The following is a 27090-nucleotide window of genomic DNA, read 5'->3' on the forward strand; positions in this document are numbered from 1 at the left end:
TTGAAAATTGAACAAAATAAAATCTCTTCGCACTTTACTATGCACCAGCCAGAGCACAGGCTTTGTTGAATCATACCAGAATACTGTGGAGCTGATTTATGCTGTATTAAGTTTTCCCTGTAGAATGAGTAAACCTAAGCTGTATACCTCACCTGTATATAAAACCAGCACTGATCTTAAAACACTGCAGCATAAGCTTATGTGTGTTGTCCACATGTGGGGAAACATACTCAGATATGAACAGTGCTGGATTTTTTTAGAGACAAGCTACCACACATGCCTAGGCTGGTTACTCTCACGTTACCTATTGAAAAATAAATACATTTATTTCAGTTGTTTGGCTATTTGCCTTCAGTCATTGAAATATTATTAACTATTTTATGCTCAGTTTCCCTCCAATGGCATAACAAATACTGACTTCTACTTGTACAGATAACATTAACTGTTCCGTATTTCAGTATTTTTTTTTCTGGCAGTAACATCCAAGGAGTTAATTCTCATTAACTGGGTTTGGCCTGCAAGCTAAGAACCAGGATGTGAGGTGGAAAACACCTGGATACTGGGTTTAAAAGACTGTCCTTTTCATTTTATGCCTGCATGCAGAGGAGTAAAAGAGCAACTTCAGCTGTGCCCTGCAGACATGGATCAGTTGTGTTGCACTGGGACATAGGCTGCACTCAGCTCTCTCAGTCTGACTCTAACCTCATCTTTACAAGACATTCTGCTTCCCAAGAAGAACGTATTCAGGCAACTTGTACGTGATGGAAGAGTTACTCCAAATAATCATCATCATTACATCCATTTAAGACAGAACTATGAAGTCTTAACCGTCCGTAGCTTGGCACATATGCCTTAAGATTGTTTTTCAGGTGCTAAATGAATCCTTTCAATTTCCATGATAGATAAACAGCTGCTGTGGCTGAAATTTCTGCAGGCTTCTTAAGTTCCATCTGAATCTTTCTTGCATTGATGAAACTACTTATTTTTTTATGTGATTGTTTCATACATGAGGCAGCAGGAAGAAAACACATTACTCACCACAAGTGCTTCACTCCTGTATTCCTCAAATGCCTCTTGACATCACATAAAGGCACTTGCCCAGGAGCTCCAAGTACCCAGCACTACTGGAAAAACAGTCCCATGCTACACTTTTGTACATACTGAGGTTTCTTACCAGCTACAACAACAACAACAACAACAAAGTTCTCCACTGTTCCAATTTATGGAAGAAATCACAGCTCCACTAAGTGGCAGCACTAGGCATCATTAGCACCAGCTTTGTTGAATTATTTTTGTATTTGTGAGAGATTTAATATGAACTGCTGCTCATGTGGCAGTAATATGTATGCCTCTTTTTGCTCATAGTGTTTGAGTTCATTATTTCCAGGACAGATGAAAAAAAATGTGTGCACTGAGAATCTTAAGAATAACCTTTCTCAATACTTTCATGGGTTCGTACTTTGCAGAAATTTCTATTTGAGTTTTACATATTACACACACATATATAATATATATATAATTTATGAGTTAGAAAATAGATCATATAGGTCCCCAAACATTCTTTTGGGTGCACCTCAGATCACTTTCAGAGCTTTTCTCCAGTGCCAAAGCAGTCCCAAAGACTGAGTCATCTTTCACAAATTAGGTACACTACATTTTACAAAATCCAGGGTGCATTGCTACCTATTTTGTGTCTCCATCCAGACTATAAAGACAACCTGTTTCAGTTTGTACACTAAGAAGACTGAAATATGTAGTTGAAGCACAATTACGATGTTCAAAATCTGTGTTGTGTGCTTTACAGATCATAATGGTAGAGACCCTCAAATGGTCCTAGTTATTTTAATCAATGCATGAATGACTAAAGCTGTTAAGTAACATGCCAAAAGCAGGAAAGTTTATATTCAATTCAAGACACCAAAGCTGACAGTAAATATATCCACATACATTGTAAGTATAATCTTACATAGTAGTCTGTATTATTAATTTCAGTCACTCTTAAGAAGTCACTGATTGGTTTTAATACTAAGACATACCAAAGAGGTACTGAAGTCAAATCACAGCTTGTAACCAAGTTCCTGAGCAGATTCCAGCACTGCCCCAGCTACATTCCTGAAAAGCTGTTATCTAAATTTGATGACACCATGTGGCACACTGGTTAGGAACCTACACTTTGTCTACGGACTGAAGCATATTAAGTACTGAAAACAGAAAAAATAGGACCATGTGCAATTTATTTTTTATGCTGTTTTGATGTTTTTGGCACTTCTGGAAAACCAGCATTGGGAAATCAACAAGAGTTCTTCAACTGCTGTTCATGGTCCGCTTTGAAACTTTTGAACAGACTTTAAGTCCCACACCACAGACTGTTTACTTTTTTTTTTCTTTCCTGCAACTGAATAATTTTGTAACTGAGAAAGAAAAAAAATTAACCCCAAATGGTCTTCTTTTATTTTATACTAAAACATTTAAAAGGTGAAGATATGTCTCTAAAGTGTATTACTCTTCAGACAAGACAAGTAAGCATAGTGTTACTGTTTTTTATCATTGACACAGAAAACCATCCCGCTATTTTCTAATACCATGGGAGTAAATTATATAAAATCCTACATGCCAGCAATTCAGGAAAGACAACGTTAGTTGCAGGTTTTGTGTTATCCAGTGGCTTTTGATTTACTCACACAGAGCTGTAACATAGCACTGAGGGGATGAACCTCATTTATGCTGGAGTTAAGACAATATGAGTGTGCTTTGCACTAAAGGCTAATATAAATAAGAACCAGGCCTTGTCTTTCAGACAGCATCCTGTATCTTTCTGGGGTTTTTTTTTCTTCAAAACTTAATTCCAAGAGGGTAGTAACTAAACTAGCCAAGACACACACTCTTCATTTTGACATTTCTAGGAAAGGTGTTTTCAGGCCAAAATGATTTTAAAAGTTACCAGAATTAAAATAAAAACTAATAAAAGAGCATGGCTTTGCAGCTTAAGAAGGATTTGTGATTAGACGGGACACGACAGATCCTTTGTGGCTTTGTTCTCCAGAAATCACAGCTATTGTCCATTCTGGCCTCTTGTACAAGAATGAACATCAGGCCACAAGTGGATTTACTGTCCATTGTAGCAAAAAAACCTATTACTTTGCTACCACAGGGTCAAAAGGGATTATTATTTATTTGTAATATCCTATAGGATTATAGAGTTTTGCAAGCACACCAAGACAGACTCTGATGTATGCATGCGGACTTCAGGTGAACTGTTGCTCTATTTCAAATTCAGTGACATATATCATAGAATGGATTCTGGTAAAACGTATAGTTCCAGCCACATAAATGAATCACAGCTGCAGAAACTGACGTCTCTGGTAAACCCTCATGATCAGCAGCTGGTCTCACTGCTTTCAGTAAATACTGATTTTTCCTTCCTTTCTATGTGAAAAACTCAGAGAAACTTAGCTTTCCATCACAAATACCCTCTCCTCTCCCTTCCTCCTCACACTTATGTGCATACCAGACAAGTTCTGAATAAAGGCTGGGCTGCAAGACCCAGATTTCTTGAGCACATACATGGGTGGGTGCTACTCTTGCTAACCCAATGCCCCTGCCACAGGAGAGCCAGTGCTGGCCTTGGGCTTCTGGACCTCTGCTCCTCCACACATGATGAAATGCAGGAACAACTGCAGAAGGTCTCTGAAGAGTTGTCACAGTCACATAGTTCACACATTTGCTACTTACTCATTTGTCTTATGCACAATAGGTTTGCTATTTCTGTTGGGGAGTCTTCTGTGGGTTTACATTTTTTCTTTATAAAAACTGCTCCTCGTATTTAAGCTTTCCCATCTTTCCTCTTGTGCCATGATCCCTCATGAGGTGCTGTTAATGTAAGCAAACAGGTATGGTCAGCAAGGTGTCTGCTGACTGTGTATCTGAGGCGTGTTAATCTATCCTGGAATGTGCTAATGAAACATGCCTGAGATATTACAGTGACGAGCAGCATAGAAATGGGTGTGACATCCTGAGAATGCCAGAGCATCTTGCTATTTATTTGCTGTCAACGACTAACACAGACCCAGCATATGCTATTAAGAAATCATCTCTGCCCTTGCATTTCATACCTATAATGCAGTAATTATACCTAGAAGCAAGGTATGCGTAAGTAGTATGTACATCTCTTTTATCCCCCTGTTTGTCCAGATCTTTCCTATAGCAAGGAATAAGCTCACAAGCTTTCGAGGCAGGGCTGGTCTTAGGGTAGTCTAAAGGAGCATGGGGGTTTTGGTTATGCAGACTCCTGTTTTAGAACACTCCAGATTTAGCCATGTACCCTGAGAAAGGGAACAAAAGCAGTTTCAGGGCCTGAATACAATGGTCAGAAAGAGCAAGATCCTGGTACAGCAATTCCTTACATCAGTGGACTTTCACTAGTGCCAATTTCCACCCACTCAAGTAAAATACGTCCTCTGTGAAGTAAGTTATTTGTAATAGATAGTCCACACCGTGCCATAACAAAGTGATTTTATTGACATTCCTCTATAGTGATATGGTTGAATAGAAAGCACAGCCTGAGTATCATGTGACATTTTTCTGTCAATATAAGCAAAATCAGTCCAGTAATGAGGACCTTTCCTGCCATTGACTTTATGTAGTCTTTAACAAAAACCATAACAGATATTTCTGTTAGATAAATTGGAAGCTGCAGGGAATTTGGCTAATGGTACAATATTTACTATACCTAGTATCTACTATCTACAGGCATCTGTTTTTCTACTAGAACAAAGGAACTACATGACTCACTAGAGAGAAAGTAACAATCCAATCTTTTGGACCTTGTGATTACTGGAAAACCTATCCCAGATTCAGTATATTGCAGTAATTTTTTTCTGTTAATAACGAACACTGAGGTACAGCAAGAATAATAATAAAAAAGCACCGCATTTGTTGTAGAAAGATCTGTTGGTCTGCATTTGACTGAAAGTGTTTAATCTTGACTGGGAAGCCCTATTATTACTACTGCAGAGACAGGGCAAGTAATTATTATTTCAACAGAAATTAAACAAATCTCCAGTCAAATTTATCTTTCTGGAATTCCACAGACTGTCACAGGATTAGTAGTGAAGGATGAGTTTAACTCGTCCTCTGTGCGTGTATATTTTAGCTTATTCTTACTTGCTTTCCACGTTCAAATTCAGCATCCTACTGTTTTCAACTAGAGGTATGTCAGCTACTTCTTACAGTGAAACTAGAACAATAAAACACAAACCCAACAAACACACACCCTCCCCACAGGCTGTCTCTCAGACTAGACCACAAGCTCAAACATTAGCTACAGTTCATTCAAAAGTTCACCGGCACTTGAGCAAACTGGGGGAAACACATCCTCTGTGTCAGACCTGTACAAAACTCATGGTTTCTGTCAGATGCCTTTTGGAGCACTCACATCTTGCCTTTCGATAATCACAGATTTCTCTAGAACATAAAAGTCAAGTTCTGAACATGCACAGCCATGTGACTGAAACTGAACACTCATGTAACGCATTGCAGGCTGAAGTGACAGAATCTGTAAGGTTAGTAAGACTCGATGCAATTAACAAGTCAGGTATAGTTGCTTGCACTGGGTCAAATCCTGCATAGTTCATGTGGTTGAACAGTCAGTGAGACTACTTCAGGGTGGAAGACTTACTGATAATTCTAAATACCTATTTTCATTCTCATCTCTTCAGCTTAATGCAAGTATGGCGACATGATTTCATAAACAGAAATATCCCTTTCCCTTACTCTACCATTAACACAATCACAACAGTTATTTTGAGAAAGACCTGGGCCTTCTGAAACCAAACGTACAAATTACTGATGGTCTCTGCTTCTATTGAAAACTGCACTTCACAAAAGCTCTCAGATCGCCTGTTCCATTTTTTCACGTTCTTTTTAAAATCTATTGATGTTGATGTAATCTCTGAATCTAGCCACTACCATGTTTAAAGGAAACTTAAATGAAGGAGCCAAACAGATTATTTCACTGTAAATCTGCCCTATGGAATACCTTCTAGGCTTTCCTGTGGGAAAACAATGAAACCAGAAATTCTGCAATTAACAGTCAGTGTTTAACGAACGAAAACGCAGACCTGGGTAAGAGCACAGATACGTGTGAGTAACAGCATTTGAATCAAAGGGCTACCAAGGATATATGCCTTGCATATGCATAACTACAACAACAAAGTCAATCAATTGCATAATGGGTAGGTTAAATAACAGGGCAAGGGACACGGGTTCCTCCCTCTCTCCTGTTAGCACCATTTACTGCCTCACTCTAACATCACGGTGGTACTGAGATGCATGGCCCAGAAAATGATGCAATGGAACGCACTGGGAGGCGTCAATCCGGATATACTGGACATGGTCTTAGTGCTTGGAAAGCTACTGGGGCAGGGCATTTGGGAAGAGAGAGGAAGAGGACTGGAATGACACAATGCAAGGAAAAGCAGAGTATGGCATTTTCTGTTCCTGTGTTTTATGCAAATGGTCAACTGTCTTCCTCTATTCCTGGCTTTAGATCCAAAAAACTTGCATAAAAACCTGCATGACCTTGTTATTTTGATGTCAGCAGAGTCACCTAAGAAAGCAACCTTTAAAAAATGAGCTCTTGAAAGACAACTTGGACCAAGGATTTCAATGAGAAGTAGCTGGCTATGCTGTGTGTTTCCCACATCAGGACACACAAGGTGCTTGAGATGGCACCTGCTGAATATGGAGGTGCCTGACACCTAACCTGTGTGGCAAGTGCCAGAACATGGGAAGAAGAGTTTCAGGAGAAAGCCATCCTTGTTGGAATCAGTGGGGTTTGATGCTGCCTGTGAGATACAAATATCTTTTATTATGCTACAAAAAATAGTGTCACTTTTTCTTAATAAAATATATTTTTAAATACTTAAAAAAATTTAACTATACAGTATTGTAAAGACTGGATTTTTTTTTAATTTTTAATTTTCTTTTTTTTTTTTTTTTAATTTTTTATTTTATTTTATCTGTGTTGTGAGACAGCTCGATGCACTATTTTACTTGGCCAAAATTAAACCAACTAGTTGGGTACTTCTCTATCATTTCTTCTGTTGTTAGAAGATACCCAACACCTGACATAGTTCAGGCAACTTTTTAACACCACCAGGAATAAAACAGGACCCATACAGAAGTCACTGGATGTGGGAGTTCAATGGTGAAGAGGCAGAAATTACACAGATCTGAAAATTTTGTTGTTCAGTCTTTCCTGGTGTGACTTGCTCTGATCTAATTCATGTACAACATGACAGACACTTGCAGAAAAAAATTAAGATTTCCATCTCTACTATGCAGTGAGGCTGGTCATGTGGAATAGATGCCTGAGATTCCAATTTTGGAAATAAGAAGCATCATTGCCCATGTATGGTACAACGAAGCTGGACTGTAGTTGCAGCCTCTGTATGCAACCATAAAATGAGTACTCAATAAGAATAACAACATGTACTATAAAACAGGTTCTCAGTAAAAGCCATACAGTAAATTACTAAAAACATGGCTCAAAAATTGCAGAAATTGAATTAATGGGACAATTTAAATACCCCAAATATTTTGTATATAATTAACAAAAGCTGCTATTTCTGCTTGGAAACATGGTTTTGTGTCCATCAACTTTCAAACACCTACTGACCTAAGAATCAAAGCAGGTAAATGATCTAAAACTCTCAGAATGCAGTTTTTCAAGCGTGATGAGTTTCTGTATAGCCACCATAAAAATATGTGGGAAAGCAGGGTCCAATTCTTTTCTCTGGAGAGAAAACTTACAGGAATTAGATGTGTCAGACATTGAACTGATCTCCTGATTTTCTAGTTCTCTGAAGCACAGCTACCAAAAAACTACTGGTAACAAGCCCCCAAGGGGGTGTGGTATTTCATCCCAGCTGCTAGACACTACAATGTTGCCTTCTCACTCACCTTCACACATCCTTCCCAAGTCTCTCACTTTGTATTTCAGGCATCCTTTAGCATATTTAGTGTCAGAAGTCAGAAGTAAAGATACTTTGTACTTCCTTTTCCCAGTTAAGACAAACACTTTCAATTTGAAATTAGCCTTGGAAAACAAGGGCAGCAAAGATTAATAGGAATCATTTGGAGTATTGTAACAGCCACTGCAAAATTCATTCGAAGACAAGCCTCCTGCTGTTTTCCCTTCATTCCCTGGCTTCAGAGTTGGAATGCAAAGTACACCAAACTGAAGAGGGTTATGCCTGTATTAACAAGAACTTGATCTTTAGTTTAGTGGTACCTAACATGACTGGAGGGCCTTTGAGTTTACTCCAAGAGGAAGTACAACTAATTCTTAACCCAAAATAGAGTTACGGTCCCCTTCGTCCCTGACAAGCACTCTCATTCACTGCAGCTTCTCATTTAGTAGACCTTAGACTAAAATCTGGTCTATAACCAGAGATTATTGGAGATTTGCACTGAACGAGGAAAGAAAAACGACAGAACCGAGCAACTGCCTCCAGCAATCATAGATTAGCCCAGCCTGACAGAAAATAAATGGCTTCTGACACAAGGGATGGGATTGTCGACACTTCTCATTTGGAAAGGAGCATTTTAAACATCAGAAAACAAAGATCAGGTAAACACAACCCAAAGGTATTAATAAGAGTAGAACATTCTTCTTATTTCCCCTTCTCCTTGTCATATACAATACAAAGGCAAGGGAGCCTTGTCCTTTATGCTACATAAGACATCCTTCTTGAGTGTGCACAACCTTGTGCTTCTTGTGTGGTAAACATTACAATGGAGATGCCCCTCCCAATATCTCTGAAGTGCAAGTTCTCTCCAGTACTGGCAAGTAACAATCGTAAGGATCGCTGTTATGCTTTGCATTGCGTTACAGGTTGGTTTGTAAGTTTCTGAAGGTCTTATCTGCACCATGTATCTGGGCCAGTTCCAGCTGATGCAACTTATGTGGATATATAAAAATTTCAGTTTTGCTCATAGGTGTCTCTCAGATGGACAATACATACAGGGAAAACAAGGATGGATGTAGATACATTTGGCCAGCTCCTAGCACTGGATTCAATGGTTAAGAAGTAGGATGGACTGTGAATCGATTTGGAAGATGTGGGCATATAAAAGCTTGGAATGCTTGATGAGGTTTTTTTATTTTTTAATCAACGAAGGTGGAAGTAAACATTTATTAACATTTGGTCAAGTGTAGTGTAACTTGCATTTGTATTTTCATTGTTATTAATGGAGGTATGTAGAGATATACAGAAACCTTGAGACAGTTGTTTTTATATTGCATACAGACTAGCAGTCCATTGGAAACAGAGGATGAAAGCATGAAGGTTAGATCTTAGAGGGCCGCAGTTCTTCATGCACAGCTTTGTCAATCTTGATTTTTTTGTTTGTTTGTTTTCTTTTCAAAAATAAAAACATGGGAAACGGAGATCAATGATGGTGGGTAGGAAAGGTGACATCATCAGCCAGAAAAACACCAGAAGTGCCTGAACCACCTCATTCAAGTCCAAAGGTGCTAGTTTCTTCAACAGCTGTCAGCAGCTTTTCATACAGCATAGAATATGAGGGGTAAGGTGGAAGATCCAAACGGTTGAAACATGTGTGTGCCCTGCAGAAGGAAAATATGCCACATGTTAAGTGCAATCTAAGTAACTTGAGAAAATAAGAACTGAGAAAAAAAAGTTCCTACTGAGATTAAAGACATTCAAGTTCACTCAAGAGAGATAAAAAGAAAACTAACTATTAAAGTAAAACCAAAGTTCCACCAAAATCTGAGGTATGGAAATGTACAGGCACATACACATGGATAGTTCAAATAGAAAACACAAGCTAAGTAACAACATAACATCATCATAAAGAGAAAACTCCAGTACTAGAATTTTGGTTGCTTTGAGTTTTTCCAAACCGAACCAAACCAAACCAAACCAAACCAAACCACAATCCACCTGTGCATCCTACATGAGCAGCTAGTAACTTTTGCACCAATGGCCAAGTATACAGCTGTATGACAAAATAGGCTTAGCATGTGTTTATAGTGAGGCAGGGCTGACTGGTAAAAGACCATTCAGAGATCTGCTAACTGAAGAAGGAAGGTTGCTGAAAATGTTCTGGTAAGTCAGCTGTTGGCCATCTGTTGCAAGTCTGGCCTTTAAATGCTATTTATTTGTAGTAGCCAAGGCAAAAGCCAAATATTTTCTGCAGAGCAAGCTGGCAACTTGATGAACCTCTCTTCCCTGAGTTCTATCATTATATTTAACCCCCAGTTGGCAGCAGCTTCAAAAAAACAAGCCATGGCATGGGTTAAGAGCATGCCTCTTCTTTGTTATAGCTTTTCTGGTAGCATCAATTAGACCCAGATGTGGACTGCACTTCACTGTGCGAGGTGCTACACAAATGCAGCGTAAAGAAACAGTCCCTGTCTCAACAGTTCATCCATTTCAACTGACTGAAAACCTGTACAGCAAACTCAACAAGCAGGGGGAACATTTTCATGGTTTCATTTTTTTCAGTCAGCTCAGAGTTTTACATGATGCTAGACATATTTCCATTTCTTCTCGCTCCCTCTGATAAATGTGAATAGACAAAACTCTGCAGAAGGACATGTAGCCTCTGTGGCTAACAATGTCTAAGCTCCTTGCCCCTAATATTTTTAGAAGCTGCAAAGTTGTTTTAGTTTTAGCTTCTCTATGTCACACTTGAATTTTATTTCTTCAAAAATGAAGCAGAAGAGCTATCTTGGAGAAACTTAGAAACCATGCTCATTATATCCTGGACCACCCACAAAGTGCAAAAAAACATGATACTGGTAGATGGGCTGGCCTGAGACTTGTAGATTCAGAGGGAGAGTTTTATCAAATCCCAATAGTGAATCATTAAAAGCAGCCAGGGAACTGTAATAGCCAGAGGCATGTAATCTTCACAGCATCACACAATTTCAATTAGGAGAGCTTTTACCATCCTTTTTCCCCCTTCTGAATGAAGACTTTTTAGCTGGTTGGTCTCAGAGAGAGTGCACAATAAACACCGAACTTGTGGAAATGATCTGGGAGCACACGTGATTTAGTGAGCAAGGAACACTAGTAAAGCCATTATTTAATACATCTCTTGAAATTAAAGATGGCAGCTCATGTGTATGATCCATGCATAGCCCTGCACTGCTTATTGCTATCTCAGCAATCTTTGGCAGTGCAAGGTGTTTCTGCAATCTGCTGCCAACGCATATCAAACACTGGGAGTTAATTAACTGAAGGATTCTTGTAGTCCATTCAGAACATGTTTATCATAGGCAAGAGAGCACCATTCAGAGACAGCTGGTCTTGAGGACCTCAGCTGCCTGGTTCCAGAACTGGAGGCACTGTAGCCATGGTGGCTCAGGTGTGGATTCTGCTAATAAAACTTTGCTGAACCTAAAGTAATATCTCTGTATGGCACTTAACTTTGGCACGTTTAACTGTATGGGACCGATGCATCTCAGACATCACTGTCATGCATCCCACTGTGTGATGCAGACAAATCCCCAGCCACTGATTTTGATGTTTACCTTCTTGCAGATGTTCATCTTGACTGATCATCATATATCTCATTTAATATTCGTTACAGAACAACCTTGCAATGCTGTTGTCTTTAGTCATTCTTGACCTAGTAAAACTCAGAAAAAAGCCCACATTCCTTTTCCTATTACGAGGTTTACAGAAGTAAAGAACTCCTACTCTTCTGTAGAAAGTCTCAAAGAGTTTATTGCATGAAGAAACAATTATTAAGACAGGAAGAAAAAAATATCATGTCCAGAAATACTGAAGCATTTTGCCAGGCAACACTCTTATGTTCTCCAGTTCAACAACTTTATAGAAAAAAGTCCTTTAATTCAAAAGAACATCATCAAATAAAAAATGAAAACAAATTTTTCAGTAGTCCTGCGCTGGTTAGGTTTATACTTCTTAAGGTGGAAAACACAATGCATTGCGGGAAAAATGTGCTTTCAAATAATGCTCTGTGAAATAATGTGGATCTACTGCAACTCCAATCATGCCAGTGAAGCCCACTCAGTCATAATTACATCTAAAATTATCTGGTATACATTCAGCTATGGGTCTAATCAGTACTTTGCTGTAAATGTCAGACAGTGTCTACTTGTGTAACTGAACAACATATTCTGCCTCACCTAAAATAAGAGAGAGGGTTGACTTTGGACTTCTCATTCAGTGTTCTCTCTCCTCAGAATTGCTGTGCACAGCACCTTTGCTTCTTGCAACTGAAAAGTATTTCCCACATCAGACTGAAAAGAAATTGCTCAGCCTCTAGTCTGTTATATCATTTTGCTGTGTGACACTGCAGTACATAGGGCAATTAAGAGGCAAGGATATTTTCCAGAATATCCACCACTGCCTCATAATTCTGTGCCTTGTCCTCCAAAGGGGTAAATGCCTCCTGAATGGTGTTGACCTCCTACTACTGATCCCAGTGAGCATGACTACAGCAAGAATAACCCAGAAGATACTTGCTATTTTGTAATACTGGGTTTGCTGCACATATTGGGGTGAAAACATTATAACAGCAGTGCAAGAAATAGTCATTGCAATGAGAAAAGTCTTTCTTCCCTTGATTAAGCCTCCTACCATGTAAGCCTGCTGTCATTTGAGAGGGTGTTCAGGGAGTGAGAAGTCTGGAATAAAAATTAGATTGCTAAGAACTTTTATGGGAAAGATTCTGGCTTCCCTAGAAGAAAATGCAAGATAAAGTAATGTAAACCAACTCTGACCCTCATGTGCCCTCATCCTTTAGTAAGGAAAGCAGTAAATGGATCACTTAAAACTTTATTCTTCCCAGCAGTCTGTCTTTATTGCTCAAAGTAGTTTTGGTGCGTCTGAACCTTAAATATAACTCACTGTTCACAGTACTGCACTATTTCTTTTCTTTTAAGAATTCTTTCTAAAAATTATGAGGATTTTAGGATTTTTGCATTCTTCTTTGTCACTTCCTTTAATCTCTACAACAACGAGAGTCCAAAGGCAGTAAATGCTCAGAATCCCTCCTATCTTATTTATAGCTTCAACCTATAAACTAAATTAGACTTGCATTCTAACATAACTATGCCTGTCAGACAGAAACTGGGCACTTCTCTTTTTCCCCTGGCTTTTTGTGGATAAACTCACAAACCTCTCTTTGATCAGCTTCAGGACCCAGAGGTATCAACATTTGTTCCTGTTGTCTGTAAGATGGAACAGTCATATGTTGTCTGGGAACCACTGTTTAATAGATGAACGTGGATTTGTAGATGGTATTTCTGTTGTATGTGAGAAATGAGGAAAGAGGAGAGGGATAGGAGATAAGAAACTACAAGAAAATTATAAGAAAAGAGAGCACAGCACACACACTGTCCACTGGGAAAGAAGGAAATGATAGGAACAAAGGTCTTTGTAGTCATACACAATCTTTTAAAACTTGCTATATGGGATATTTGGGTGATTCAATACTTGATGATCTAATGGAGAGGGTCAGAATTCTCTTACAAACGATCAGGTATTTGCTAGCACTGGTAATCTTTATCATACATAAAACAGAGACAGATTAGTGGTAATCACTAATATTACCTTGATAAATGAAAATCTCTTTTGATGAAAGGGTAGTTACAGCTCTGCACTGATGGGGAAAGTGACCTCATTACATCGAACATGATTATTTGAATTGCTGGGATATGTGCTGAGGTCCTCACTTAATTGGTACTCAAAGAGAAATAAGCTTGGAGCTGACAAGAGTTTTGGCCAGATGAGGAGCACAAGCAGAAGATGGGACAGCAGCATTTGCAGGCACAGAACACTAATTCAGGCTGAAGTTTTAAGAAGAGGGAACTGTTGTCTCCTATAGCTTTAGTAGAAAACACTGCTAGTTTTTTTGTACAGGTTTATTTTGGATCAGAAGTTCTGCTCCCACAATATCAGATGAAGAAATGTTATTTCAGCTAGAAAGCCAGTGTCTATTCATTAATGCTCGGTGGTGAACAAAGAACAGCTTCTTGCGAAACTACTGCTGAAACTGGTTCTGTGTTAAATACCTACATGACCCAGGAAAGGTGAAAAGAGACTTCCTGCTTCAGAAGCTATATCTGGAAGAATTCTCCATTATCCCTACTCAGATAACTTTTTTATTTTGGAAGAAAGTTTTCCATATTAGATGGGGAGAGTAAAATTCAACGTTGATGAACAAGTTGTCGAATCCATTACTTATTCAGTGTCATTTCATGTGACAAACTAAATCCATTTGGAAGAAACCACGCTGCAGGTTTACACTGACACCTGTAAATCTGGCAGTCTCTTTGGAACCTGCTCTGGGGACATCACCTGGAGATCTGGGATTAGAACAGCACCTCTGAACTGTGCAGTGCTTTGACTTTCTGATGTGTGTGTACTCAGAAGTAAATATAGATAGGAATGATGTGTCTGGCACACACATGCACTCCAGAAATAGATCACTGGTATAACCTCACTCTTATCTGTCTTGGTGAACATATTACACCACAGTCACCCTGCTCATGTAGAGGAACTGGTACTGATGAACAAGCACACCAATTTAGAATGAAGCTAGCAGATTCTCAGCCTTCCTGAAGAAGTCTTTCTTATTCTCAGTGCTTTCACTAGGCATTATGTATTTAGTGGTTATTCTTCAAAAACTGTTGCATTTTAGAAATTTGCACCATGCCTCTTTTCTGGGAGTGCTGTCACAAGTGCAAAAGCAGAGCTGATCACTATAAGCAAATGGCAGTTCCATGCTCCATTGCTGAAGTGTAAGGACAAGAGGTAAGGGAGAGTCACCTAACACCCATCTGGAGCAGGTGTGAGGGAATGAAGAGTCCTAGACTCTTCTGATAGAGCTAAACATTTTCTTGATACTTCATGAAGCAGCTGAAAACCCAACTGCCAGACTAACCTTTCCCCAGTGACCCACCATCTACCTGGATTTGATGAAAGCCAAATACTTCAGCTCTACGCAAGCTTCTGTAAAACCTCTCCCAGCATCATGTTTATTGGGTCAGGGCCCAAGAACTAAGGCCAGTAATTAAGAGGTGCAATATGCACTTAAGCATATAAATGACTAAGTCTGGTGATTGCTAAGACATGAGAAAGCAGTCTGTTTTTTTGGGTTTTTTTTACCTAGGACTTTGAAAATGTGGAGCAAGGGTAACTCTCACCATGAAATTTTAGGAATTGTTGTAAGGACAAGGGCTTATTGTGGCTTGTTTTAAGTAGCTGAAGTTAGTTACACTCACATTGTATCACAGGGGCCAAAAGGCTTACAGGATATGACATATGAATTTTTTGTTAGCCTCTAAGTCTAAGTAAATATGTAAGTAAATCTAAATAAGCATGAGCAAGCCATAACCAGGCATTAAAAAAACCCAAAGTTTAAAATTACATTTATTTAGTTGCTTCAATAAGGATCTAGGGTGCCTCCAGGTTTAGCCTGTATGTTTTATGTATTTCTTAACACTGTGTATACTTGGCAGCAGCCCATAATTTTATAGAAATGCAGGTAATAATTCACAGTTATCAAGCTCTGTTTATTCCCCACGAGCAAGGGCTGTTTCTCCTTCCCCTGGCTAAAATGAATGCAGAGCTCTAAGACTTCTAAAAGGTGCTAACAACTTTCACCTGGAAAAGAGGCCTCTTTCAGGGAGAGCAACAAGCTGGGTGATCAGCAGCAAATGTAAAGTCGGTAATGTGAATATCTGGGGGCTAACATAAGTAATGCCTGGGTTCACAAAGAAAGTTAAGCAGAGCAGAAAGAGGCCAATTACCTTTTGAGAACTTGATGGGTCAGCCCAGGGCATTTTCTGTGAATGTGTCAAGGTCCACCCTCCCCTCCTGCCCCTTTGAATCCCAAAGGGAGAGCTAAGGGAGATCTGTTGAACTGCTGCACAAGTCTGTGACTTCCATTTGCTGCCTGTCTACTTGTTCATCAACAAGGGCAGGAATGCCCTTGGTCAGCTCTAAAACCTTTACATAGAACCAGACTATAAATATGCTGCAAAAGGAGGATCAGGCCTATGCATAACAAACAGTAGCATGCAGCTTTTCTTTCCACATTGCTGGCTGAAGCTCAGAGAGCATGAGTCATCTCACTGACCTTACATGTTTTCATCTGTTTTTAAATCTCAGTGCCTACATCTAGTTTTCATGTAGGCTCTAGTTCTCCATATAGTCTCTGTAGAGTCTTTATAATTGATTGTCATAAATCAGAATGTACCTGGAGTGATTCAGCATAGCTATTTAACAAGTTTGTGTTCAGGCAAGATGAATTGTGCCTTAAAAGCACTTACTTCCCTTTTCCTGACTTTAGAGAGAGTCCACATAAGATGTCAGCCCAGAATGCCTGATGATATAGTACCCTGGTCCAGCTCCTGGGTTTCCCCATGGGGTAAGCATGACCTTGCCCAGGTTTGCACTAACAGGGTGACCACACTTGAACCTTCCCTCTGCAGAGGACTCTGGAGGTCTGCTCAAGTCCATGCATGATAGTATGCTTCTGGGTAAACAACATGGATGGCAAGTAACCAGAAAACTGGACTAGAGCCTTTAATGGACTGGATGGATCTGTGAGGTTTGAGAGAAGAGATTTTTTTTCTGTGCCATGAAAGGTTTGGACTGAAGCTGAACGCAAATCGTAAGAGCAGGAAAAATGCATCCTTTGGAGGGCAAATGTTAACAGAAAGGGTCATGTATCTCAGAAGTGCTGAGAAGCTGACCCATGAAAAAAGCTCTGTAATAATCTCAGTGGGGCAGAGCCTCAGGCAACTGTAAGGACATTCATGAAAAGGTGACTCACTTCAGTGAGAAAGGATGAGTGTGGGTCACTGATAAAGTGCTGGAGAAGAACTCGAAGTTGAATACATTGCTGGCTGTGCCACAGCTCTCTTGGGTGGCAAGTCAGACCATCCCTTTGTGCCCCAGTCCCTTTGTTCTGAAGAGGAGTTAGACCTCCCCTTTGGAAAGCACTGTGAAGTCTGTTGACTCAGTATGACATTAAGGCTCAATTCCTCCTAGCTGGCTGACTGAACTAGAGGTAACAAATTGAGTATTACCACCACATGGTCTCAAGTTCCTTCACTAAGTTTCCGCATGATGAAAAAGTGGAACCACCAAAGCAAATGAAGGGATTACACTTAGGTCTCTGATCAAAACTCAAAAGACAGTTTCTGGCTTCCATGGCCTCATAAACTCACAAAGATTTTTACTTGTGAGTGAGTAAAGGGAACAGAATCAGCTGACAGGTTCTGCTGCCCCGGATCTGTTCCAGAATGAAAATAGGAGAAACAGGTTTGGACCTATGAAAATTTTATCTTAACCACTTCCCAGGATTCAAAGTGGCTTAAATTGAGCCTGCAAATAAAAAAGGCAGCAAAAAGAAAATCCTTTCTCTGAATGTAATTACATAAAAATCTGAGAATTGTTTCTTTGCTGCTTTAAGATATCCTTACTGTATTTGTTATCTTTCACAGGCAGAGAGACACAAAAAAAAAAGTACCAGGCTCATCTTTCTCACAGCACTTTCATTTCTGCATTCTACCTGGGACATACCTGGGGAGGGAGGTTATTTTCCCCCATTTCTCTATACAGAAGCGCCGTAGCCCATTGCTCCCTCGGAGAGCTGCAAAGCCCTCGTATGGCACACTTGATGTTCCAGTGACAAACTGCAACAACCGGAGTCTCTGCTCATTGTTAAATCTCTCCACTGCTGCCCAGAACCACCGTATTACTATGTGTCCGTCATGGTAACCTGAAGCAAGAGAGGAAAATTAAACCTGACCCTCTAAGAGGGAAGAGTAATTTCAAAATATGTCCCACTAGCCTGGGGCAGTAGATCTCCTACTGAACAGATCCTCGTGTAACAATGCATCTTGTTCTTGAAGAGCACTAGGTCCCAGCCCCCATCTTGTCCTAGCTGTGGGTATTATAATATTACTAACTCATCTGAAACCCTGAAACTCAAACATATATTTGAGGTTACACTGGCCTCCCACAAATCTTTTGGCAGGAAGTGGGGGTTACCTGCGTTTGTAATACGCCACACAGTGTGAGTCCTAATGACTTAACAATCTCTGGTTCCCAAACACATTCTCTTTTGGATTGACATAGTGTTTGGCAAACTGGCAAACTTCCCACCTGAGAGGCTCTGTGCCTTGCTTTGTGCTAGTGAAAGCCAGCACAAACCCAGGCTAAATCTGATTCATCTGTTAAACAGAAAAAAAATATGGGAATAATGTGGGGGACAAGCTGTGCTTCTGGTAAACTGCTATTTCAAGGTAACACAAAGGCTGGGCAGTGAGAAGCAAAGACTTAAACCTTGTGTTTCAGGCAAAGATATGTGAACCTCAGGGACTTCACAAATGCAGAACTGGTGGATTTCACATTTATCCATCATTCAACCCAGCCTGGAGAAATCATTCTCAGTGTTTAAAGCAAAACCAGGCCAAGCACTAGAGAACAAGTTAAAAAAAATAACTACTTGGCATAATCTAGGTTGAGGGGCTAGTTAAACAAGATCCGTATTTTGTTGAAGTGCGTTTGGGAGCTGTGAGATTCAGCCCTTGAGTTCAGCTTCCTACTGAAGCCAAGAGGACTTGGGATACTACTTTGAGGCCAGGAGTTCATTCACAGTCATTTGAGGAAAAAACGTTTAAATCTAATACTGCAAATCCGTTTCAGTCCTTAATAGTCAAAACTCCTGTTAACTCAGTGGGAACTGAGTGGGTAAAATCTGGATAGAAGTAGCAGAATGAACTTCAGTATTATCACATCTGTTGATACAAGCCTGATATCTTACTTATTTTATCTCATGAGTTAGTCTTCACAAAAACACCCTGAATAAAATAGGGCATTTCTCTTAGGAAAGACAGAAGGAAAAGATGGACATCATCTTTTAGACTGGAAACAGTAAAGATATTAGCATCAGCAGGCAGCTCACCTCCACGATACTCTGTGTTGTTACGCCAGTCGTTCAGATCTATCTCTGCTGTGCCAGCTATAACCAGCTCCAGTTCTCTGGCATCAAAAACAGAGACAAGCCTGGAATCTACAACCTGGAAAAAAAACCCCACCATTAAGCACAGTTTCAGACTGCAATGTCTTGTAAACCTATGGCTCTGATTGTAAGCTTTTTATTTTGACAAAGTCTGCATGCTGACAGCTAACTTTCACTCCTCTGCTGATAAATCTATGCTCTTCTTCAGGGGGTCTGCTGATGTTCTGAGCTGTAAACAATGATAATGTGAGATTTGATGAAGATGAGAATGAAACAACGACAGAACACAATCTGTGTGGAACATTCTTCACTGTTACATTCACTCTTACAAGCGATTTTTGGTAGTCAAACAAAGACTGGAATTGTAATTTGGCCAATTTATATTATATTTGTTTCACAGTGGAATTTGATTACAACTGCGTAGGAATGCCCTCAGGGTCTTCATCCACTGAGGATGCAGCTGAGGTCCTCTTTCCTCATTCTGTGGAACCAAAAGCTTTAACAGCCTGCAGTCTTCCCAGGGAGAACAGACCAGCAAAACATATGCACACTTCAGGAAACTGCGGGAAACTGTATGGAGTCCCTTTGCCAACCTCTCTACAGAAAAGGGCTGACTGAGTCTATTCAGCTGCAAAGCCACCCTCACTGCCTTCCATCCCCAGTAAATGTCACTGCACCACTGCCTGCAGCTACCGGTATCACTCTATGTGTCCATTCTCTGCTATTTCATATTCACAGGTTGCCATTTATTCATTTTATTTCCCTCTGCAAGACAGCCCTCAATTTCTAATCAAATTATACAGCTGACAGGACAAGATACATGCTTGAATATGGTTAGTTATGGGCAAGAACAGATGATTTCTTGGGTCAGCAAAGCCACAGGTTTTCATCCAGCCTTTGGCAGTTGTGGCAGCTTTGCCAAAAAGAGTGTTCTCAGATCCAGGTCTTCAGCAGACATAAATTAGCAAAATCCAGGGACAACAATGGAACAGCATTCATGAACATGGCAAGCTACCAGGCATCCAATCATGACAATTCTGTGATTCTGTGATCTAGGACCAACTTTACTGGAATGAATCCCTACAGACATAGCATGGTCACACCAGCTCCTCGCTGAAGTGTACAATTATTCACAACCTTCTTTTATATCACAGCAGGGTAAAAAAAAATCTGCAAGTGCCTTTTTCTCTTACTTTGTGACAGGAAAGCAGTATCATTCCTAATTTTTTATCATTTTGCTTTATCATACTCAGAATACATATTTCTTTCCTTTCTCCCTTAATGCTTACATGCTTAATGCTAAACCAGACATATCCAAAGATCCTGTCTCTACAGATCCAGGCAATCCAATTCCTTGCCATCTGTGTCTCTTTAGCTATTTCTTAGGGTACTGGTTCAGTACAGTTTAAGCACGGGGTAATCTCATTCAGAAGAGGAATGGGAGACTGTGAAAATATAATTTTGTTACTTACTTCGTAGAAGCCACGGACCAGAGCCTCTGTCTGCTGAACCACTCCTCGTTCTACTCTCCACTTAACCATTCTCTCAATGTACTCTTTTTTGTTCTTTTCTGTCACTGCTGTATTTGCCCCTCCTGATTTCAACTCTCTCTCTGTAACCTGCAAAATGAAGACAAATAGTGGTGTTGCAATGTGTGGACCACACTGTGTTTCAAATTTAAGTTTACTTTGAAAATGTGAGTAAAAATATAACAACCACATTTCCACTTCTGGCCTCCTGGTGCCTTATCCATTTGCAGTAGAAACAAAAAGGATAATGAGGGACACCTCCTTAGCCCTTATTTCCCAGCTGAAGCTGGACTGTCCTTCAGGATACTTTAAACTGTACCAGCAAAGATTGATTTGGAGAGGACCATCCCTAAGCCACATAAAATATACCTCTTTGGCCCACCTTTTCATCCTTTTCCTCTTTTTTTTTCCCTTAGGAGCTGCAAAGGGGATGACAACAATACCATCTTGCTGCTAGCTGTAGATTACCCAAGCAACAGTATGGGAAATTACAGGACAGAGAGGCAAACACAATACTGGAATAGGCAGCCTGTTTTGACAACTGGAAGGTACATCTAGTCTCTGAGGCAAAAAGTGGTAATAAAAGTGTTTACTCAGAAATGCCAGTAGACAAAGAAATTATCACAAAATGAAGACCCCCAATACACCAAACAAGACTGATGCAGAACCCTGCACAGATGACAATTATATTCAGTGTGGGATTCAGAATTTTAAATAAACTAACCAAACCTGAGAAGTGTTTGCACCGTAAATAACTTTTGGGGGCTTTTTTAAACCAAGAGCTATAGCATTTCATTGCATTTCAATAATTCATTTGTTTAGCTTACTTATGATTGAGAAGGGATTTAAGGAATCAATCTAGATGCCACTCAACAAGAACATATTCCCCACATTCAATGGAAAGTAATATTTATTTTGCACTTATTCTCACATTCCAGCTATTTGATTTAAACAGAAGAATGTTTTTACTCTCTTCGGTTTTCTGCTGCTATAGCAATGATGTCTAGCACAGATAGTAAATGTGCTGCATAGTACATTATTATTATTGGTACCATTTTAATAATATTTTTATTATTTATAATATTTTTACTATCCCAACAGGTAGCACACAGCATATAAAGCATCTAGGTCATTTTGCTTGAGGGACCTGTTGTGACATTATGAATTATAGAAACACTCAATGAGTCACCTAATCTGTACCTTTGTTGAAAAACAGCAAGGACAAGTAAGGTTGGATGTGAAGAGTTCAGAATTCTTAGCTGGTTCAGGTTAAATTCCCAAATGTAAATCACCACATAAAAAAAATACTGCATCATTTAGAGGGTAAGCTCTGCCCCACCTGCCACGTTGTACTCTTCAAGACTGTGTGTCATTAAGATACATCGGTCAAAACCAAAGACTAAAGGTTTTCTAGCTCCAAGCATGAAGTTCAGATGTTGTAAATCTCCCACAAGACTTCCCACAAACACCAGGACATACTGGCGATTTCTTCTCATTATCCATAAAATTACAAATATAATTAGTTATCTAGAATTGGAAGCAGGCAATCAATAATAATATGTACCTGATTTTTCTTTCTTGTTCATAGTGACATTAACCACAGTTGTCTGCAAGAATTCAGAATCAGGTTTCAGGAGTAGCAGACATTTAAACAATAAAGCCCATTCCTTTTGCCTGACTGGAGCAATTGCCAGGGCTCAGAAACAGGCTGTATCCACGTACGGAGCTCAGAGACAGGCCTGAAAGACAATTTTCTACTGGGCTGAAGTATGAGAAAGTACTTAGGGTACACCTCTCTCTGCCTCATAAATGAAATGCTCAAATTGGCATCCAATCCCCACCAGTAAAAATGTGTAATTCTTGGTCTGATATCGTATCTTTGCTATAACAGTAGTGCTCTGGGCTCCAGTGTGTGAGAAGGCTAGAACTTCTCAGGAGTAAAATTCTAATAAAAAGGTACCAAGAAAGAGGATTTGGCCCAAAAGGCTTAAAAACTAAATACACATCAGATGAGACAAGAAAATAAAAATGAAAGAAGCAGTGACAGGTCCACAGTAACAACTGTGAAACCAAGACAAAAGGGCTGTAACCCACCTAACACGCAGCTTCTCAAAGAGCCACTATTTCTTGCTCCTTCACACAACCCTTCCAGCTTCCCAAATATTAGCAGAGTTCCCACTGTGATCTACACTTGCACATGCATCCAGCAAGGCAATGTTCAGATGACATTTATGTGGTGAGATACCCTTGGCATGCAAGAATTTCTAGCCAGGGTCCACCTCTGACCATAAAACATGACTGCAATTTCTTTGTTATTTGCTGTCAGCATTTAGCAAATTTCAGAAGGGGAAAAAAAAAAATCTCATTTTCACTTAGGACTCCTGGATTCTGACAATTGTAACCCATCACTAGATCTAGCAAAGTTAGTACCTACTATATGTGAAATAAAGTTCTAGACAACATGTGAACTGGCATAAAAATCTTGCTTATACTGGCTTGGTTTTTTTCATATCACAATATCTACAACAGATTGTGATTTTTTTTTCTCTTTGGAGCTATCTCTTATCTTCCAAAACAGATTCCTATCTAACTGTCTATCTCTTTTCTTTGGGGAGGGTGTAACGGGTAATTACTGTACCAAATGTTACCTTCAGATGCAGTAGGGCAATTCAGGAGTTTTATTAATCTTTGTAGTTTTTCAATGTAAACATGAGTTTGTCTCATCTGTCTTTGTGAATACCTCTGCATGTTTCTGTCTTTGTGTATTAGCCTTATATATCCATACCTTCCAGGGAAAACACTGTACTGTCAATTGAATGTCATGCAAGCTCTCAGCTCAAAGTCTGTGAAAAAACCCTGCATTTAGGTCTGTGGAAAAACAGTATTACTTTTCCTACTGAGGCCTCTTACTTCAGTCCTTCTTCCCCATTCTTTTTGTTTCATCCACTCTTGACTCTGCTCATTCCTCGTGACCTTGCACTGTCAGCAGACTAAACCGTGGTTTGAAAATGCCTCCTGAAGTCTTTCTTGCTTTCTGTTACTCTCAAGTTTATACTGGAGCAACCCTCTTACTCTCAGGGACAGAATACCTCCCCTCAGAAATTAGTTTAACTCTCTCCTAGCTCACAGAGCTACCCTAGCTCTGAGCAAACTCATCCAGACAAATTTATTTTCAAGGACTAAGAGCCACTCTTTGTATATTCCATCTGATTTCTCTGCTCCCTTTAACTTGGGAAAGGAACAGACATACAGTGTCAACTTCCCCCCCCTTGACCTTCTGCAGTATGTTGTCAGCTCGGTTCTGCATCTCTGCAGTTTCCAGTTTCTCCATGAAGGTCCCAAATCTTGTCCTGAATATTGCCTTGGGTCCCTTCAAGGCTTTCCAGAGACACTTATAATCTAGAACAGGTTCCAACAGCAAAGAGCACCAGGATTTCAGTGCAAGCATAAGAATCCCACAGGAGACACATATTCTGGTTGCCAGTCTGTACACAAGGCAGGCTGTGCCCTTTTTATGGCTACAGTTATCCAGACCAGCTAAGCTAAAGAGAACTGTCTGACTAAGGTAGAACTGAGTGGCAGAAAGCACAATAAATGGATGTACATACCAAGTTGTTGAGTAGGTTCAAGGTAAGTAAGAGACACAGACTCTAAGAGGGACATACCAGACAAAATAATGGTGACAATTACCAGGTCTTACACCACCTGCCAAGTGTATTTCTCCCCTCCTAATCCCCCATCCTTTCAGTCCCATCAGCTTTAAGTTACATAGCTTGCATTCACTGAATGCCACATCTGTGTGTACTACACCCTGGAGAGACGGGCTCCACTTCAGAGAATTCCTCATGCTCATCAGAGTGTGGCTCAATAGGCTTTAGGGGGACTGGTATTTTTTATTATATACCCTAAGAATAAACATCTGCACTGAAACAGGTGGCTTGAAAGAAACAGAAGGCAGGAGAAGAAAATGTTATTGAAAGGCTAAAGGATCTGTTCTGACAGATATATGTTCATCATGATCAACTCTGTCAGCCTCAAAGTTGCTTTTCAGATTTTTTGCATAACTGTGCTCACCTGTCCAAACACCTCCTCATTCACTGTGAAGGTGAGATCCAGGATATCTGTGATGTTATTATCCTTCATCCACTGCAAGCTCTGATGAAACTCTTCATCCAGGTACTCTAGGTCACTTAAATCACACGGCCTGATTGTGAGGCAATAAGAAAGAAGTAGCTAAATATATGAGCCCGTGACTATTGGCAGGGTGACTTACTACTAAGAATGTAGTACTAAGAACAAATTTATGCTGGAGATCAAACATGAAGCTGCTGTTCATTTGGTTATGTTAACATCAAAGTCTGTTACATAGACCCTCTTAAAGCAGTTCTGCAACTGTCTGCTTTGCATGGCTGGGCTCAAGGCCAAATCTGTTTGCTGGCTGCATTATTTGCTGACAGAAGGCACCCCTGAGGTTCACCTTTACATGAATATTCAGGATGCCATCAATGCACTTCAGAGCACATCCTCACCTTCAGCCCGGATGGGCCTCACCATGCTGTGCCTGGCTGCTTCCATGTATCTACCGCCCTCAAGGGGTGCACACAAGACTGACAAGAAGGCAGAGCAGGCAGCCTAAATTTCTGCTCACTAGGACCTGACCTTGTTCATTATAAGGGCAGGTGTATTAAGGGAAGCCTGGTTACAAATCCCCTAAATGGGCAGTAAGTATGCAGGGAGCACTCCAGATTTCAGGCTGTTTCCAGACTAGCTCAGATAAAGTACAGATAAGAGTATTGGGTCCCCAGTAACACTAATTGATTAAAAAAAAAAAAATTAAATACAGTTAAAGAACACAAAAGACTGTTGAGACAAATATCTTTGCTGATTTGGAATAATCCTAAATGGTAAAACTATACTAGCTAAGCTTTATTCTGCTCTTACTTCATTTAAGTCTAGGCTTACAGCTTTTCTTATTTCTACAAATTTTAAGTATCTTGCCTTATTGCAGTCTATTAATTAAAGAGGGACAGATTGTCAATTAAAGTTAACCTGAGAAACTTGACACTGAAAGTAATATATTACTGGTAGCTTCTGTTTACTAGTGTCAATGACAGTAGAAGACTAGCATGAAACATTCACTGCATGTATCTACACTAGCATTCCTAACTCATCTGAGCTGTGTTTAGAATGGAAATCTATTCCATTTGTAAGGCATGAGAAAATATGTATTTTTCTTAGTATGTCCCTCTTCTTTTCTTTTGTTGTTGTTTTGTTATGTTCTATCAAAGATTCTTTGCAGTCTTCCAATAATAATTTTAATTGATAATTTTTCATCAGTAGTCACACTGATGGTAACACACTCTGGTATTATGGGTCAGTACTTCCACAGGAGTGTTCCTAAATGTCATTCTCATTATGCATTTTTATCAGCATAGTATAGTCAGTATTTATGAAGGGAAGTTCTTGGAGAAAGTAAAGGAGAATTAAAACACATTTGTTTTCTCTCATAGACCAACCAACAAACAGTGGAAAAGGCTTGAAGGTCAAAACTCTCTAAGTAACTTCATGAGGGTCTGTGCCTCTGTAGAACTCACTGCAGGATCCCTGTTTTTGCATGATTCATGCCTGGCTGCATGCTTATACTTACAGCCTTAGGAGTGCTTTGTAGAATGGCCTTGTGAAGAAAGCATCAAGAAGGTACTGATGAATGAGAGCAAGGCCAAGAATACGACCGCTGAACCTGAACCTGGGACATAAAAATGCAGAGTAAATGAAGTGTAAAGCAAGGCATTCAGCACAGAAACTTACATGGGTAACAACTGTTCTGTGTTTCTGACTTAGTTTCTTACATTTATGAATGCATTCCTTGTTGTCCGAGCAGACACCTAACATCACCTGTCACACCTCTGATCAGTAATTGATCTCTTCTTGACCCATCTTCTACAGTACCCATGATGTGTAGCTGGCATGTTGTATGTTTCCCCTGTGCCAAATCAATAATTGCTCTGAAGACTCATCTTCTATGTCCTTTACTTGAATATTCTGATATAGACTGACTCCATCAAACACAATATTTAGCCAGTAAAATACTGTAATACTCCACCAGACCTCAGCAGAAAACATGCTATCACAACAGCTGCAAAGGACATTTGGTGAATTGGTATATCCAGTTTGTGACTGTTGACAAGGCTTTCCTGTGTGGGGATTTAAAGTACTTTAACAGGTAGTGAGATGACTTTATAGGGGGTAAACTGAAGTTCAAACAAGTTAACTTGTGACCAAGGCCACATATTAAAATAAGTATCAAGCAAGCTGTCATCAGGCCACTTTGTTAATGCTGATGCTCAGCTGTCTTCAGTATTTATATACTCCTGTGTTTGCTTCTGTTTTTTAAGAACAGCAACACCTAGTCCTGCTCCAAGTACATTAAAATGGTGCCCTGCCCATTACAATCTGTGATCTGTGATGAAAAGCTGTTAAATTTTTATTTCAGTGACTTCTACAACTTATTAGATATTCTTCC

At 39.7% G+C, this 27090-nt stretch overlaps 1 protein-coding gene across 1 annotated transcript in view; it reads right to left on the bottom strand.

The window, feature by feature from the left end:
- Positions 1-9159: 9159 nt before the first annotated feature.
- HECW1 (HECT, C2 and WW domain containing E3 ubiquitin protein ligase 1) overlaps positions 9160-27090 on the bottom strand; it is a 251826-nt gene continuing 233895 nt past the window's right edge. Inside the window, exons 23-28 of the mRNA XM_030445676.1 lie at positions 26215-26313; positions 24642-24771; positions 20511-20657; positions 18982-19096; positions 17595-17793; positions 9160-9631 (exon numbers count right to left, since the gene is read on the bottom strand). Coding sequence (XP_030301536.1) covers positions 9520-9631; positions 17595-17793; positions 18982-19096; positions 20511-20657; positions 24642-24771; positions 26215-26313 — 802 coding nt within the window. The 3' untranslated portion in view covers positions 9160-9519. The remainder of the gene's footprint in view (positions 9632-17594; positions 17794-18981; positions 19097-20510; positions 20658-24641; positions 24772-26214; positions 26314-27090) is intronic.

This window comes from Calypte anna, chromosome 2, assembly GCF_003957555.1.
Source record: "Calypte anna isolate BGI_N300 chromosome 2, bCalAnn1_v1.p, whole genome shotgun sequence".
NCBI classification, from domain to species: Eukaryota; Metazoa; Chordata; class Aves; order Apodiformes; family Trochilidae; genus Calypte; species Calypte anna.